The 16,637-nt window shown below is 46.3% G+C and overlaps 1 protein-coding gene across 2 annotated transcripts in view; it reads left to right on the forward strand.

Annotated features, from left to right (window-relative positions):
- Positions 1-7,494: 7,494 nt before the first annotated feature.
- PINK1 (PTEN induced kinase 1) overlaps positions 7,495-16,637 on the forward strand; it is a 27,028-nt gene continuing 17,885 nt past the window's right edge. The window contains exons 1-3 of one of the 2 annotated variants that reach the window (XM_028487777.2): positions 7,495-7,940; positions 13,268-13,552; positions 14,946-15,046. In XM_028487777.2, the coding sequence (XP_028343578.1) occupies positions 7,545-7,940; positions 13,268-13,552; positions 14,946-15,046 (782 nt within the window). In that variant the 5' untranslated portion in view covers positions 7,495-7,544. The remainder of the gene's footprint in view (positions 7,941-13,267; positions 13,553-14,945; positions 15,047-16,637) is intronic. The other variant, XM_024125397.3, reaches the window with a different exon arrangement.

Below are 16,637 nucleotides of genomic sequence, written 5' to 3' on the forward strand. Positions count from 1 at the left end.
ATGTATATTTCTGTGGCTCTTGCCAGCTGCTGCTAATTGCTTATGTAAACTACAAGATTCTTTAGGATTTCCTTTTGGGAGGGAGCAGGGCACAACTATGATTGATGGATGCCAGGGGTACTTTGGGTGCCTGTGTCAGAAATGAAGCCAGAAAATGCTGTTCAAGAATAAATAATGAAAAAAAAAAAAGAATAAATAAGGAATGACCTAATAAGTCTCACACACACACAGTATTTTTTATACAATTATATGAGCACAGAAACAGGCGTGGAAGGAACACCTAGTCTGTTAATAGTTTTTGAGGGGGTATGGGAAGGGGAAGTTAAGCGAGGGGAAATTAAAAACCTGTTTCCTGTTCTATGACTGAACAGGAAAAAAAAATGGCATAATGATTGTGTTAGTTACCTATTGCTGTGTAACAAATTATGCCAAAATTTAGCAGCTTGGGACAACAAAAATTTATTATCACACAGTTCCTGCAGGTCAGGACTCTGGGCTAATCTAGGTCATCTCAAGGTTTCATACAAGGCTGTAGTTAAGGTGTCAGCTGGGGCTGCAGGCTCATCCAAAGGCTTGACTGGGGAAGGATCCACTTCAGAGCTCACAGGTGTGGTTGTTGGCAGGATTCCTATGGGCTGTTGCTGTTACCATTTAGTTCCTTGTCACTTGGACCTCTCTACAGGGCAGTTTACAACACAGCAGCTGGCTTCCCTCAGAAGAAGCAAGCAAGAGAGCAAAAGAGGGAGCAAAACAGATGCCAGAGTCTTTTGGTAACCTAACCATGAAGGTGACATCCCATCACTTTTGCCTAATTCTATTCCTCAGAAGAAGTCACTAAAGTCCAGCCCACAGTCAAGGGGAGAGGATTCCACAAAGCCATGGATGGGGGGGCAGGGCGGGTGTCACTCTAAAGATGTAAAAATTGAAAATGCACATAGACAGGAAAAAAAAAAGAAAACAGAAAAGTGGGTAAGGGCGGCAGGAGGACGGGAAGAAGCAGGCCTGGTTGGCCCTGTTAAGGAGTTGACCTTATTCCAAAGGGCAGCTATCAGTTTCAGACGGGGTGGGGTGGGGTGACATGGTCAGCTTTGTGCCTTAAATAGCTCAGTCTGCCAAATCAGGAGATAGTAGAGAACTGAAGGAAATCATAGAAGAAATAGCCAAAGGAGTAAAATAGCATGCCTCTGGGCTTAGAGGGAGTTGGAACAGGAGACCGTTTGCTTTTCATGATGAGCCCATCTCTATATACTGTTAGTGTTTTTTTAAACCAAGGATGCATATTACTTTTACTTAAAAGACATTTAATTTTTAAAAAAAACAGAAAGAATAAAAGAAAGAAGCTTGGAAAAAGGAAGTTCATTTAGCAATAATGTAGTGTAAATTCTAGAGCACAAACGCAGCAGTTGATTCTGTTGGGGGCAGGGAGTGAGCTATTTGACATTCATGTTGTTTCCTTCTGGCTTCTCCTCTGGCTTACCCCTGGGAAGGTGGAGTGAGTCATGTGATTGCGAGTTTGAAAGATAGCCCAGCCCCTTCCTCTCTCCACCCCCTTGGGAGGGCTGGAGATCCAGCAGGCCCCATGCTGGGTGCTAGGGAATCTAAGGTTTAAAAATCACAATCCCGGGCTTCCCTGGTGGCGCAGTGGTTGAGAGTCAGCCTGCCGATGCAGGGGATACGGGTTCGTGCCCCGGTCCGGGAAGATCCCACATGCCGCGGAGCGGCTGGGCCCGTGAGCCGTGGCCGCTGAGCCTGCGCGTCCAGAGCCTGTGCTCCGCAACCGGGGAGGCCACAACAGTGAGAGGCCCGCATGCAGCAAAAATAATAATAATAATAAATAATAAAATAAAAAAATAAATAAAAATCACAATCCCTGTCCTTACAGAACTGACTGTTTAGAAGGGGAGACAGAGAAGGGGCATCTCTCCCAGTCTAGGAAAGGTCAAAGAAGGCTTCCTGGAGGAGGTGACCTCAAGTATGAATGGGGATTCTTTCAAAGAGGTAAGTTAAGACAGAGGGATCAGCATGATGCTTGGGACAACTGCAAGTAATTCAGTATTGCTGGACCACACAGGGCAGGGAAGGCGGACAGCAAGAAAGATGCTAGGGCCAAAGAGTGAAGCACCTTCTCTGCCAGGCTAAGGAGCTTAGGCTTCATCCTGAGAGCAATGGGCAAGGGCAAAGAGCCTGCGAAGGATTTTAAGCAGCAGGTGACATAGCCATATTTGTACTTTGAATAATCACCGCAGGGCAGCAAACTTATCGGACTGCATAAACCACAGACTGTCTGAATGTCTCAACAACACCACACCTCCACAATCCATCACCACCACATTTGCATCCATCTTGCCCAGGCAACACAGAGACACTTCTTCCCAATGAAATCTCACTCTCTGCCCACCGTTGTCGGATTCTAACCTCCAAAAACTACAGCCCAGGAGTTCCAAGTAGCTGGATTTTGATCTGGCAGCAGCTTTGCTCTGTCAACAGTTTTAGCAAAAACCCCTTCCACCTCTGCTGGCAACTTACAGATAACATTTCTGAAATGGTCTGTGGATAAAGGATGTTGCTGCCCTGGGAAAACGTGTCTGTCTCCTGCCAGGAGGAGACAAAGAGCATTGAAATGGTGCCAAAGGACATCGCCCACGAGGGAAGGTCAAACAGCCCTCAACAGTTCTCTTTTTTAAGTCTTGTCTTTTTCCATTTTTATATTAGCATCAGCCTTTTTCGCCCCCATGTCCTTTAGGGGAAGGTTATATGATGCTTCTTAGGAATATTATGCACTTTATCAAAACTATAGTCTTGCTGCCTGGAGGGAAAAGGGTACAATGAAGACACAGGATGCCACAGAGCAGAGTGTATACCAGAAAAGAATCCCGTGGCCTCTCCAGCAACCCCTTCCATTCTCCTCTAATTCTTGTGGCTGAGCATAGTAAAGGCTGCCTTGGATGTTTAATAAATATTCTCTGAATGAATGAGACTCCCAGACAGAATATTAAATCTTCAGTATAAACAGATATTTTAGCAGAAAAGCATATGCCATATCCCTGAATTCATCTGCGTGGGATACCATTATGGGAGAAACTCAGGATGATTCCCCTGAGACCTGAGACATGGTACCACCATGGAAGACTTCCTTCTCAGGAGGACAGATGAGGACAGTGGAATCATGGCCGTGATCCCTACGAAAGGCAGCCCCTGGGGCCCACACAATAAGCTGTATCTCTACCCTGAGATGGGAGAACATGGAACCCTGTGATCCCTGCTGGAAGCTTCTCTGTGTTGAAACCCACCTGCTTGCCCTTTCTTTTGTTTTTTTTTCTGTTTTGTTTTGCTTTGCTTGCCCTTTCTATACAGAAGTCTGCTGAAGAACTGAGCTTCACGCTGTGCTTGGTTTAGACATGTCACAAGCACCTTAGACTTTTCTACAGAAGGAGAAATGAATGAGTCGTGCTCTCTGTTGAACAAGAAACTGCACTGTCTACAATGGACGGTTAATTAATCTGAGCCTGGAGATTTCATTTCTACACGTGGGTAGATTAAGCATCACAGGTTCAGCAGGTTTACTTGCAGCTTAGGGAAACAAACCCAAAGGCCAATAACAACTGCACTCTTTAACTCAAAAACATCAATGCAATGTCCCTTTAGTGAATGTCTTACAAGCTGCATAGTCATTACAAGCCTTACGGTAAAATGTTACATTCCTAGGAGAGTAAAGAAAATCCTTTTCATTAAAATATTAAATATCTCAGAGAACTTCTTGTTCCTTCTCAGTAAACATTAAAGAGCTGTAATGATAATGACACACAGCAGATGGGTAGATTTAAACTTTAAAGGAGATCTTTGCCCCAACTGACTAAGTTTCCATGGTTGAGCCTGTGGTCACTGGAGTGTGAAGTTTCTCTAAACTTCTCTTCCTTACCTTTCTCCAAAGGACAATTTCAACGGAACATTTTAAAATTGTAATTTAAAATTCTCTGAGATTGATCAAAAAATTAAATATCTGATTTCCATGTGCCTCTATAAATAAATTGGAAGGAAATTCATCTACTTATTTATTTATGTCTCTCCCAAATAAATATGATTGCATATGACAAGGGGCCTGCTATTTCTCCCCATAGGAGAGATCAGAACACACAAACTGCTGAAACAGTTGGCCACCTGTCTCCAGCCAGGGGTCCACACCATGGCCAACCAAGCCTGGGACCAGAACTCTTCAAATAATTGAAGATCCCTCCAGCAACAGCTGCTGTTTACATGTCCTTTAATTTCATATTTAAGCAGGAAGGAAGGAGTGTGAAGCCTTTTGCTTGCTCTCTCTTGGTGTCCTGCCTTTTCTATCACACCATCATCAGAAGAATCAAAGTGAAGATGCTCCCTAATGTTGGCTGGCCTTAAACAGTGGAAAGTCCCATCCTCTGTTCATTCAGGAAAAGGCTGACTGAGATGTGTGCTACAGCAGAGCAAAGTTCAACTCAAGGTCTATGATACAACAAAGCTCATTATTAAAATGTATTTGCTGTTTGAAACCACTGAGTGCAAAGACAATTAAGTAAATTCTGTGAACTTTATCACACTATTCAAACTACATTCATTTTTCAAAAAAATTTGAGACCATGAATGAGTTAGACTGTATTTTTTTTTTGGCCATGCTGCACCATGCGGCTTGCGGGATCTTAGCTCCCCAACCAGGGATTGAATACGGACCCTCGGCAGTGAAATCTCAGAGTGCCAACCGCTGGACTGCCAGGGAATTCCCTCAAAATGCTTCATTTTATTTTATTTTTTAAATTTGCTTCCACCTTTTTTTTGTGTGTCTATTTTTAAATTTTTTATTGCAGTATAGTTGCTGTACAATATTATATAAGTTGTACAACATAGTGAGTCACAATTTTTAAAGTTTATATTCAGTTTATAGTTATTACAGAATATTGTCTATATTCTGTGTTGTACAATATACCCTTTTTGCTTATTTATTTTATACATAATAGTTTGTACCTCTTAATCCCCTACCCCGAAGTGTCCATCAACAGATGAATGGATAAAGAATATGTGGTATGTATATACAATGGAATACTACTCTACCGAATAAAAGAATGAAATGTTGCCATTTTCAGCAGCATGGATGGACTTGGAAGGTATGAGGCTTAGTGAAATACGTCACACAGAGAAAGACAAATACTGTATGATATCACTTATAGGTGGAATCTAAAAAAATAAAACAAACTAGTGAATATAACAAGAAAGAAACAGACTTGCAGATTTAGAGAACAAACTAGTGGTTACCAGTGGGAAGAAGGAAGGGGGGAGGGACAAGATAGACTGAATTTTTCAAAAAAGCTTTCATTATGTTAAAAAGCTTTATGTAAAATGTTTACAGAAATATTACACACAGAAAATTGCACAAATCAAAGTGTATATCTAGGTGGATTTTCATGACATGAACATACCCGGATTAGGAAAGAAAACATCACTAGCATTCCAAAAGCCTCTTCAAGTCTCCTAGTAACTACCCTTCCAAGGGCAACCACTATCCTGACCTCTAACACTGTAGATTAATTTTGTTGGCCTTTGAGCTTTATATAAATGGAATCACATAGTATTTATTGCTTTTTATGTTTGCCTTCTTTAACTGATCAGTATACTTATAAAATATATCCATGTTGTTGCCTACAGTTGTAGACACTTTTAGTATTCCATTGGGTGAATATACCACAATTTATCCAGTCTACTGTAGATGGCCATTTGAGTTGTTTCTAGTTTTACACTATATGGAATAGTGTTTCTATAAACATTCTTGGGGGAAACTATGTATGCATTTCTATAGGTAAATGCATACATAAAATAAAAAGTAAAACTACCAGCTCCCCACTTTATATATATACATATATATATTTCAATATGTTTAAATTCACCAATTCAAAGATGGATCTTTTGCAGTTGCCTTATTTTTATTCGTATTTACTCGTATCCCTACTTACTATACAGCACAGAACCAGAGCTGTGCTGAATGTTGCAAATGAGCCCCAAAATAAATGGATTAGGCTGTGCCTTTCTACCCAAGCAATGCTGAGGTGGGTCTCAGGCCAGACAAATGTCTCCTTGCCCTGAAGCTCACCTGTCACACACAGAGATACACGGCTACACCTACAAAAACATTCTACATCTCTTCCAGGGCCTCTTACCCAAAACTATCCTTAGGGGTAAAGAGAATAGAGGTACCCTTGATTACAGCAACGTTTTTTAAACGGCAGCACCACAAAATATACCTCCTTAGCCTGGGGAAGGCATAGTCCCTTGTTAAAGAATAACCCAGGGAGGAAGGGAGACGCAAGAGGGAAGAGATATGGGAACATATGTATATGTATAACTGATTCACTTTGTTGTAAAGGAGAAACTAACACACTATTGTAAAACAGTTATACTCCAATAAAGATGTTAAAAAAAAAAAAAAAGAATAACCCACTGACCAAATAAATCATGTAGACCTTGTCTGGATCCCAATTTGAATAACTGTAAAATAAGACAAAACAATAGGGAAATCTGAATATTGACTGGATAGTAAATGATATTATGGAGCTAATGTTAATATTTTCAGAGGTGATAATACTATTGTTTATGTTTTCTTTAAAAGAGTTATCACTTAGCAATAGATATTTAGGTATTTATAACATAAAGCCATTGCAATAAGATATCTGGGATTTGCTTTAAAGTTGGGGGAATGGGGCATAGGAAGGTATGCATAGATGAATAAAATAACGGCCAGTTGTTGAGAATTGTTGAAGCTGGGTAATGGGTACATGGGGTTCACTATACTATTCCAATACTGTGTGTTTGAAAATTCCCATTTTAAAAAAGGCAAGAAAAAAGAAATCAGTACGAATCCCTTTATCGGCCATTTCTAACAGCAGCTTTGGGTAACAGGGTTCTGCCACTAACAAGCTGTGCGACATTGGGCAAGTCGCTCCACGTCTCGGGGACTCAGTTCACTAATCTGAAAAATGTGGCCTTTGGATGCGATTTCTCTTGGGGTCCTAAGAAGCGAGCAGGGACCGTGGGCTTCTTGAGAGGAGCCTAAGGGCACTGGGAGACAATGACCCAACAATCAGGGCAACGTGAACTTTAACCTCAGCTCTGACACATACGACCTGGGACCCTCACTGTCCTCTCCATGCCTGTTTTCGTATCCATAAAAATGACATTCCTATCTCATTGGTGGGAAAATTAACAAATGTAAAGAGTCTGGCACGGTGGATGATAATAAATATGTTTCCCTTCTTCATTATTCGATTTTGCCCAGAACCAGCGACGTTCACACCGAGGACCACCCTGACACGCGACTCCCAGACCCTGGGTACAAAAGCGCAAGAAACTACCCGCCGCGCAAGTGCGCGCACAGCGCCCTCGCGCGCCCAGCCAGGAAACCGCCAGAGTGGCGGCCCCGCCCATTAGCGACCGCGCCTGCGCAGAGGCACCGCCCCCGAAGTTTGTTGTTTTGTCCGGCGTCACCGACGCCTGCGGCTCCGGGGAGACCCGGCTGCGGAACCATGGCGGTGCGACAGGCGCTGGGTCGGGGCCTGCAGCTGGGCCGAGCGCTACTACTGCGCTTCACAGCCAAGCCTGGCCCGACATATGTCTGGGGGCGACCGGAACGGCCGGGCCCCGCGGCGGGCTGGGGTCGCGGGGAGCGCCCGGGCCAGGCCGCGAGACCCGGCGCGGAGCCGCGCAGGCTCGGGCTCGGGCTCCCCAGCCGCTACCGCTTCTTCCGCCAGTCTGTGGCCGGGTTGGCGGCGCGGCTCCAGAGGCAGTTCGTGGGGCGGCCCCGGAGCGGCGCGGGCCCTTGCGGCCGGGCCGTCTTTCTGGCCTTCGGGCTGGGTCTGGGTCTCATCGAGGAGAAGCAAGCGGAGGGCCGGCGAGCGGCCTCGGCCTGTGAGGAGATCCAGGTAAGCTCTGGCTGCAGGCGGGGGTCGGAGCAGAGGCGGGCGGGAGTCAGGCTGGGGGGCGGGGCTAGGCGCGTGGGCGGGTCCCGCGTTGGGTGAGGGGCGGGGCTAGGAGGCATGTACTGATTTGGGGCTCTGGGTCAGGGTTTATCTTGTCGGAGCTGGAATTTCTGGGCAGTCATCTAGATGTTAAGGCTCATTTTCTTTGTTACTGATCTCCTCATACTCGGCCAGGACCTCACTTTCGTTTTACTGTCTTCCCTTCCTCAGCATGTTTTGAAAGATATGTTAATTATAGCTCCTCTTGCACCGAGGCCAATGACTTTCCATAAATTTTCTAAAATTTAAGGACAACTAAATCATAATAACACTTCTATTCCTGAGGTAGCTGTCATCCACAATTTATGGATGAGGAAACATACTCAGAGAGGTGAAAGGTGAAGTAACTTGCTGAAGTCACACAGCTAATAAAGGGCAGTGCCCCAAGTCTGACTTTCCAGAGCCTGTGCCCTTAAACCACTGTGCCAGCCAGGCTGCATCCAGTTTAGCCAATTAGTGACATAACTGAAGCCACAGTAAAAAGCAAGAACAGCAGGAGAAAACAGCAGACCTAATGGGTTTTAGTTAACCTGGATAGAGTTATCAGAGGTGACTAGAGACATAGGGGTTCTTAGGCTTTTTAAATGTTTTAAATAGCGCAGAGAATTCTGTTTCTGCTCAACCAAAATCTGTATTTCTTCAGAGAAACAGAGCCAATAGGATGTGTTTATAAAAAGGGAGATTTAGGGCTTCCCTGGTGGCGCAGTGGTTGAGAGTCCGCCTGCTAATGCAGGGGACATGGGTTCGTGCCCCGGTCCGGGAAGATCCCACATGCCGCGGAGCGGCTGGGCCTGTGAGCCATGGCCGCTGAGCCTGCGCGTCCGGAGCCTGTGCTCCGTAATGGGAGAGGCCACAACGGTGAGGCCTGCGTACCGCAAAAAAAAAAAAAAAAAGGGATTTATTTGAAGGAATTGGCTCTGCCGTTCTGGAGGCTGGCAAGTCCAAAATCTGCAGGGTAGGTGGGCAGGCTGGACACCCAAGGAAGAACCATTGGTGAGTTCAAGTCTGAAGGCCACCTGCTGGCAGGATTCCCTCCTCTTCCAGGGAGGTCGTTCTTCCTGGGGTTTGGAAACACTCACTGAGTTAGTACAGCCCCTGCGTTTCACAGCTTAGCGCTGAGGTGGTGGAAGGTGGGGTGACTTGCCCGAGGACACAGCTGGTTGAAAACCAAGCAGTGTCTCCCATGTTTCCTGGTTTTCAGCCCAGTTCGTGTTACTCATCACCAGAGTGTCTCACGTTTGCGCTGTCCCCTTTGGGGCTACAGGTGCCACCTGACCTAGTCCCCAGCCTCTGTACTTGTCTTTTGCTACAGCTCAACTGGCAGAAGCCAAGGTCGGCCAACTTGACAAATCCTACTTAAAATTAGGGAGGCTGTTTTTAAACTGAGGAGCTTAACCCCCTGAGCTTACCATCCTCCATGTCCTTTCCTCACACTTCACCTTTCTGTGACTTAAAATTTTTAATTAGTTGCCAATTAATTTTAAAAATTCGGGCATTTGACTTCTTTTGAAAGAAAATCACCAGGTCTGGCAACTCTAGTGCTAAAATTCTGTATGGTGTCATACTAGGGTAGAACACTGACCAGTGCCTTTAGATGCATTTGGAAAGCATTTGGGGGGAAAAAAACCTATATAAAATAGGCAAAAGACATGAATATATATTTCACCAAGGAGATACAGATGCCAAATAAGCATATGAAAAGATGTTCAACATCACTAGCCATTAGGGAAATGCAAGTTAAAAATACAATGTGATATCTCTGCATACTTACTAGAACAGCTAAAATTTTAAAATTAGTGATAGTAGCAAATGCCTATGAGGATGCAGAGAAACTGGACCAATGGTGAGAATATAAAATGGTGCAGCCACTCTGGAAAATAGTCGGCTCTTTCTCACATAGCTAAACATGTATTCATTGTATGACCCAGCCATTGCAGTCTTAGGCATTTACCCAGAGAATTGAAAACTTATGTTCACACAAAAACCTGTACATGAGTAGCTGCTATGGAAAACAGTATGGCAGTTCCACCAAAAAATTAAAAATAGAATTATCATATCCCAGCAATTCCACTTCTGAGTATATATTCAAACGAACTGAAAGCAGGGACTTGAACAGATACTTGTACACCTATGTTCATAGCATTATCCAGAGTAGTCAGAAGGTGGAAGCAACCCAAGTGTCCATCAATGGGTGAAAAATAAGCAAAATGTGCTATATACATACAATGGAATATTATTCAGCCTTAAAAAGAAAGGAAATTCTGACACATGCAACAACATGGAGGAACTTGAGGATATTACGCTAAGTGATATAAGCCAGTCACAAAAAGACAAATACTGTATGATTCCACTTATATGAGGTATTTAGTCAAATTCATAGAGATGGAAAGTGCACAAGGGCTGGGGAGTCACTGTTTATTGTATAGAATTTCAGTTTTGCAAGATGAAAAAAGTTCTGGAGATGGATGGTGGTGATGGTTACACAACAGTGTGACTGTACTTAACGCCATTGAACTGCACACTTAAAATGGTTTAAATGGCCAATTCTGTTATGTGTATTTTACCACAATTCTTAAGAATAATTTTTAAACCCTGCACACAGATGTTCACGGCAGCATCATTCATAATAGCAAAATATTAAAAACCCAAACATCCTTCAGCAGGTGAATTGTTAAACAAACCCTGGTACAGCCATGCCATACCGTGGAATACTAAGCGGTAACAAGGAGTCAACCATCGATAGGTAACAACCTAAATGAACCTCAAGGGCATTATGCTTAGTGCAAAAAAGTCAGTTCCAAAAGGTTACATCCTGTGTGATTCTATTTATATAACAGTCTTGAAATGACAAAACTGTGGAGATGGAGAACAGATCACTGGTTGCCAGGGGACTGGGACGGGTGGGGGTGGCCCAAATACAAAGAGGGGGCACAGAGGAGTTCTTCTGTGGCGACGGAACACTCTGTCTTGATTGTGGTGGTGATTGCGTGTATCTGTACGGGAGATAAAATTGCATAGAGTTACACGTGCGCACACGCGTGTGCGCTCACACGAAAGAATGCAGGTTAGAAAAGATGGTGAGGGACTTCCCTGTTGGTCCAGTGGTTAAGACTCCACGCATCCACTGCAGAGGGCGTGTGTTCCATCCCTACTCGGGGAACTAAGAACCCGCTTGCCACGCGGCCAAAAGAGAAAAAGTGAAAACTGAGTAAGATCTGTAGTCTAGTTAACAGTAGTGTATGTTGTCACTTTCCTGGGCTTTGTACTAGTGCTTTTTATAAGATGTCACTTGTGGGAAACTGGGTGAAGGGTACACAGGACATTTTGTACTTTTTTTTTTTTTTGCTGCTTCCTGTGAGTCTATAATTATTTCAAAATTAAAAGTTTTAAAACATGTATGTCATTCTCAAAACCATGGTTGCTAAAGGATTACTCTACAAGATATTGCTTGCACTCCACAGAGTTTAGAAACTAGTTGGCAAGGCAAGACAAGACAGACTTTCGTTTTTTAAAAACATTAGAAGTTATCATACGAGGTGTATTAGCTCATAGGTTCTCATGCTTTAGGAATCCTCCAGAAGGAAAGGTTGCTGTGGGCTGGGTTGTCAGGACTGGTTATAGGGGAAGCAGGCTTGAATTGGTTCTTGATGGATGAGTAAGGATGAGCAGGTAGAGTGAAGGCAATAGAAATAGGGGGCGGGGGAGGGGAATAGTTTGAGCAAAGGTTCAGGGAGAGGCATGTGAGAGACCAGTACGGACAGTGCAGACCAGCCTGCAGAACAGTTTTCCCATGTAGGAAGTACCAGGACAAGGTACTGAATAACCTATCCGGTTCTTGAACCTGATGCGTGACACGTGAAAGCAGTGTGGTTTCATCCGGCTCAGAAGCAGGTGAAGGGAGGACATGAGTGGGAGAGTCTGGAGCTGAGTGACTAACCATGAAAAGGGAGGGATCAGCAGATCAGATGGGATTTGAGGGGGAAGGCAGAGTTTGGGTGACTGGAGAAATGATGTCACCTGCCTGAAGTAGGCAAGAACCCCGATTTGGGGGAAATAGCCTCTATCCCAGTGCATCCCCACAGCACCTGCATTTCCATCTATGTCCATCAGAACTCTTATATTCTTGTTTCCTTTCTGCAAACAGAATGGCCCACCAGATTCCTAAGAGGTAGAGACAGGGAGACAGATGTATGGTCAGGCCACTCAAGATGGCCGTCCTCTTGCTCTCTGTACATCCCCTGCTAGACCAGTCCCTGCTTCACTTACATCCTACTCACAGGAAAGTGCTTGCCCCCTGCCCCAGCTAGTGATTGTTCTAGTCCTTAGGCCAAAACAGCTCCACCTGCTAGTTTATTAAAGGGAAACATCTGCCCTCGTGATGGTCATTAACCTGAGGGGCTGTGAGGGAGTGCCCCAGCCTCCGGTTTCCCTGGTAACTGATGAGCCAACCTGATACCAATTTCCCTATAAACGGTAGCCTCCTTCTCCCCCGACTAGTGAAGATTAGTGAAGATTGCTGCCGTGTCCTGCCTGCTGTCTGCCACACACGTTGGGATGTTGCTCCAGGACCTTATGCTGCAGACATGTAAGATGCCCCGTCCAATAAACCATTGATGTCTTTGTCACTGTCTCCAGGCTCCTCCTTCAGTCGTCGCAAGGCTGGGCAGATACAAGCTTGCAGGCCTGTGGGGTGCAGCCCAACAACAGGACCTGATGACTTGGCTCCAGGGAGCCCCCTGATTTTACCCCCTTTCCTGCAAAAGCAGCCTGAGGTCATTCACAAGTGGGAGGGGTGGCTGCTGACCACATGCTTTTGCCCATACACAGTTCTTGGTAACCATCCGATACCTGCCTGCCGAGGTCTTTGCAGAAGGAGCCGTCTCCATGATCAGAAACCTCCAAGCTTGTGCTGGGAGCTTGACAGGCAGCAAAGGAGTGATGTGCCAGCTGCAGAATTTGAGAGTTCTGACCTCTTAACTAATTCATGATGTTCTGTGTTGGGCTGTCTCGGTGACTGCAATGAAGTGACACTTCGAGAAAAATTATTCTGAGTAATGAGAGAGAAAGCAGGATGGCCTGAGCCCAGGACGAGCAGTGAAACCCAACTTCGTTGTGTTTTTATTGGCTCTTGGTCTTGTCAGTGAAGAGCTCGCCTCACTGTACCTCCCCATCCCTTCACTGAAGCCTTACTGGGCTCCCTGGCTCACGGTGCCTGCTTTTTTTCTTCACAGGCAGTTTTCACCCGGAAAAACAAGCTGCTCCCTGACCCACTGGACGCTAGACGCTGGCAGGGTTTCCGGCTGGAGGAGTATCTGATCGGGAAGTCCATTGGCAAGGGCTGCAGTGCCGCTGTCTATGAGGCCACCATGCCTGTGTTGCCCCAGAACCAGCAGGTGGCAGGGAGTATCGGGCTTCTTCCAGGGAGAGGCCCAGAGATCATTCCCCGAGGAGAAGAGGAGCAAGCCCCACTGGCCCCTGCCTTTCCCTTGGCCATCAAGATGATGTGGAACATCTCGGTAAGAGTGGGGCCTTCCATCTTTAAAGTCAGCGTTTCTCACAATGCCCATCTTGGGGGAACTCACGGCACTTTTTCCCAGGCAGTGAATAGGAAACAACGCAGATTCTTCACAGTACAGGTGCTTCACGCTCTTGCACAAGAGTCTGAAGCAGCATGTCTCAGAATGTAATATGTCCATGCATCACCTGGGGTCAGGTTAAAAGGCAGATTGTGGGCAGCTGCTGTGGGGTGGAGCCTGAGACTCCCCCTCCCTAACGAGCTCCCAGGTGATGCCCACGCTGCTGGGCCGTGAGCCACACTGAGTAGCAAGTGCCTAAAGCGTCCAGGCCGATCAGTTAATTTCAGGGCTGCAGTCCGCACCGGCCTCTCTCTCCCTGACCTGCCACGCTGGGCACGAGGGGCCGCACGCCTCCCACTGCCCCTGCAGACCCAAGGCTGGCTTGTTGCCTCTCTGCTCTCAACTCTTGCAGAACTCGAGACTTTGGGAAATTTTGAGTATTTTTCCCACCTGAAAACAAAGACTTCTGTCCATTTAGAGTAATTTATCTTGTCACTACATGGGGGGTGGGAGGAGAGGTTAGGAAATTCATCAAGACCTGATGTGTTTTTGTCCTGCCCAGAGCATCTTTCCAAGGCTAAGGTGGGACACAGCCACACAGCTCATGCTGGACACTGAAGGATGCAGGTTCAGGTTTCGATCTAGGGAATGGAGGTTATTAGACTCTACTTCCATGCTGGGCTAATAGCTAGCAAGTAGCCAAATCCTCGACCTAGGAAACATCCAGTCTTAGTATCAAAACTCCCACTGGTTGGGGCACGACAGCAAATGGCGTTCACAAAAGCTAAAAGACTTGATTCTTAAAGGATTTTTGACAGGTTTCACAAGTCCTGAGAGCTGTTCATAATGAAATGAGGAAAATAAGGTGCTTTTCCTTGTTTTTTGTTTTTTACCGGGTGATGAAGAGGGCTGTTCTGTGATTCGGCACGAGTTTATCCAGCGGGGGCTTGTCGGGCTGGGGCTGTCTGCTGAAGGGAACCTGAGAGGGTGAGCGTTAGTGCTTGGTGGTCAGGTTTGAGCCTGGTGGTGACCGGAGGCATCTATGGCAGGAAGAAGGGCCCTGCCTTGGTCATCTTGCCATCTCCTTCTGCCGTGGGCACCTGAGCTGTCAAAGGGTGTGAGGTGTGGGAAGCGTCCTCTGGGTTGGCATGGATGGCACCTCTGCCCTCTCTCTCCCAGGAGAAACTCAGCTTGGCTTCCCACTTCAGAGAGGTTATCTTAGCTTGAAGGTCAAAGCCAATTCTAGGCAGTAGCTGTCCTGGTCCAGATTCTAAGGAGGGCCTGGACTTGCTTGGGCCTGTGTAACCCTGGATCCATTACGGGTGTGTTCCAGGCGGGCTCATCCAGCGAAGCCATCTTTAGCACAATGAGCCAGGAGCTCGTCCCAGCCAGTCGAGTGGCCTTGGCCGGGGAGTATGGCGCACTCCCTCACAGGTAAGCAACCATCTGCCCACCACACAGAGCAGAATGCCCACCTGTGCCCTCACCACTCAGCACGGTGTCTGACACGACACACAGTAGATAATAAATTCTCACTGAATGATGTAGTCAGTGATGGATTTTCAGTTGGTGGATAATTGGGAAAGATTGTAGACGGTCTGACTCTGGTGGAAGATGCAGGTGGCTGACTCACGCTGGAGTAGGGAGAGAAGGCCTTCCAGAGCCGCCCAGTTCAGAACCATGGAAAATGGATCTGGTTTCTGATTCCTAAGTAATACCCAGGTAGAAACAAATCGAACTCTGTCCCCAGCGGAGGCAACACTCACTTCACGAATAGCTGCCGTGACCCCATAGTGCCAAGAGATTTTTTTTTTTAATGGCCTGTTCTCCATGTGACAGAGGAGCCTGAGAAGTCGGGAGCAGAGTCTAGCGTGGTAAGTGCTAGAATAGCGTGCGCTCAGGTGCTGAGGGAGCCCAGAGGCGTGTGTGTTGCAGGGGTTCAGGGCCGTTCAGAAAGGCCTCATGAAGGGACAGTTTGTTCTGCCTCTTGGAAGATGGATAGCCACTAGCTAGGCAAAGAAGTAGGAAAAGAGGCTCCCTCCACAGAGGGAAGAGTCTGGACGGCAGCCTAAGCTCACCTTGGCTTTGCAAACCCACAGGTTGTAAAAGATAATACTTGTGCCAGAGGAGATGCTGTGCTCCCTTTAATATTTGTAGACCACCAGGAAGAGGTGGCCCTCTGCGTTTTTGGTGACTTACTAGAGGGTTGGTCTGTAGATCAGAAGCAGGAAGGTGGAAATGGGGACTTATGGAAACATACATGGAAAACCCCTTCCAGGGCTTGGAAGGCTCTAGTGTGACTGAGGGTTGGTGCAGGCCTAGGGAAGTAGCTGCTTGGTGGGCTTAGCCCTGTCCTCCTCTTCTCCGGATTCCTTGGTAGGGAAGGATGGGTGTCAGCTGCTTCCTAGGGTCTAACTTTATCCTCTGGTGCTTCCTTTTTTGGTGGAAGCGTCAGCCAGCTGACATGGTGCTGCCGTGCAGACCTGTAACTCTCCAGTCTTCTACCCACTTTAGTTTTTTCACAGCATTTATCTCCATCTGTCCTTAAATCGTAGATGTCTTTGTCTATTTATTCATCGTCTCTCTGGCTGCACTGTAAGCTCTCTGAGGGCAGGGCTTTTATGTTTGTTTACTGTGTACACCCAGCAGCTCAGTGAATGTTTGTGGAATGATTAGATGAATATGGCAGAAGGTCTGTTACCTAAAGTACTGATGACATCAACTCTGTCTCAGGAGAAAGACTCCAAGACCCTGAGAGCACTGGGTGGATTTCTTCCTAGCCTTTGCTCATCTAGGGACCTCAGACTCAGCCCTGTGATCTGCTCCAGTGGCTGCTTCTCCCACCTGATTTCTGATCTCCCATTTACACCCTGTGCTCCACCGCGGTGAATTCATATGCCCTCACCAGATGCACGGAGGCCTCTTGTGTGTGCAGTTAGACCCCCACCACAGCCTCCGGTCCTGCTCCAGTTCTCCATACACACACACACACACTCTCACACTCTGGTCCTGCTACACACACACA

The sequence above is a fragment of the Physeter macrocephalus genome, chromosome 3 (assembly GCF_002837175.3).
Source record: "Physeter macrocephalus isolate SW-GA chromosome 3, ASM283717v5, whole genome shotgun sequence".
NCBI lineage: Eukaryota > Metazoa > Chordata > Mammalia > Artiodactyla > Physeteridae > Physeter > Physeter macrocephalus.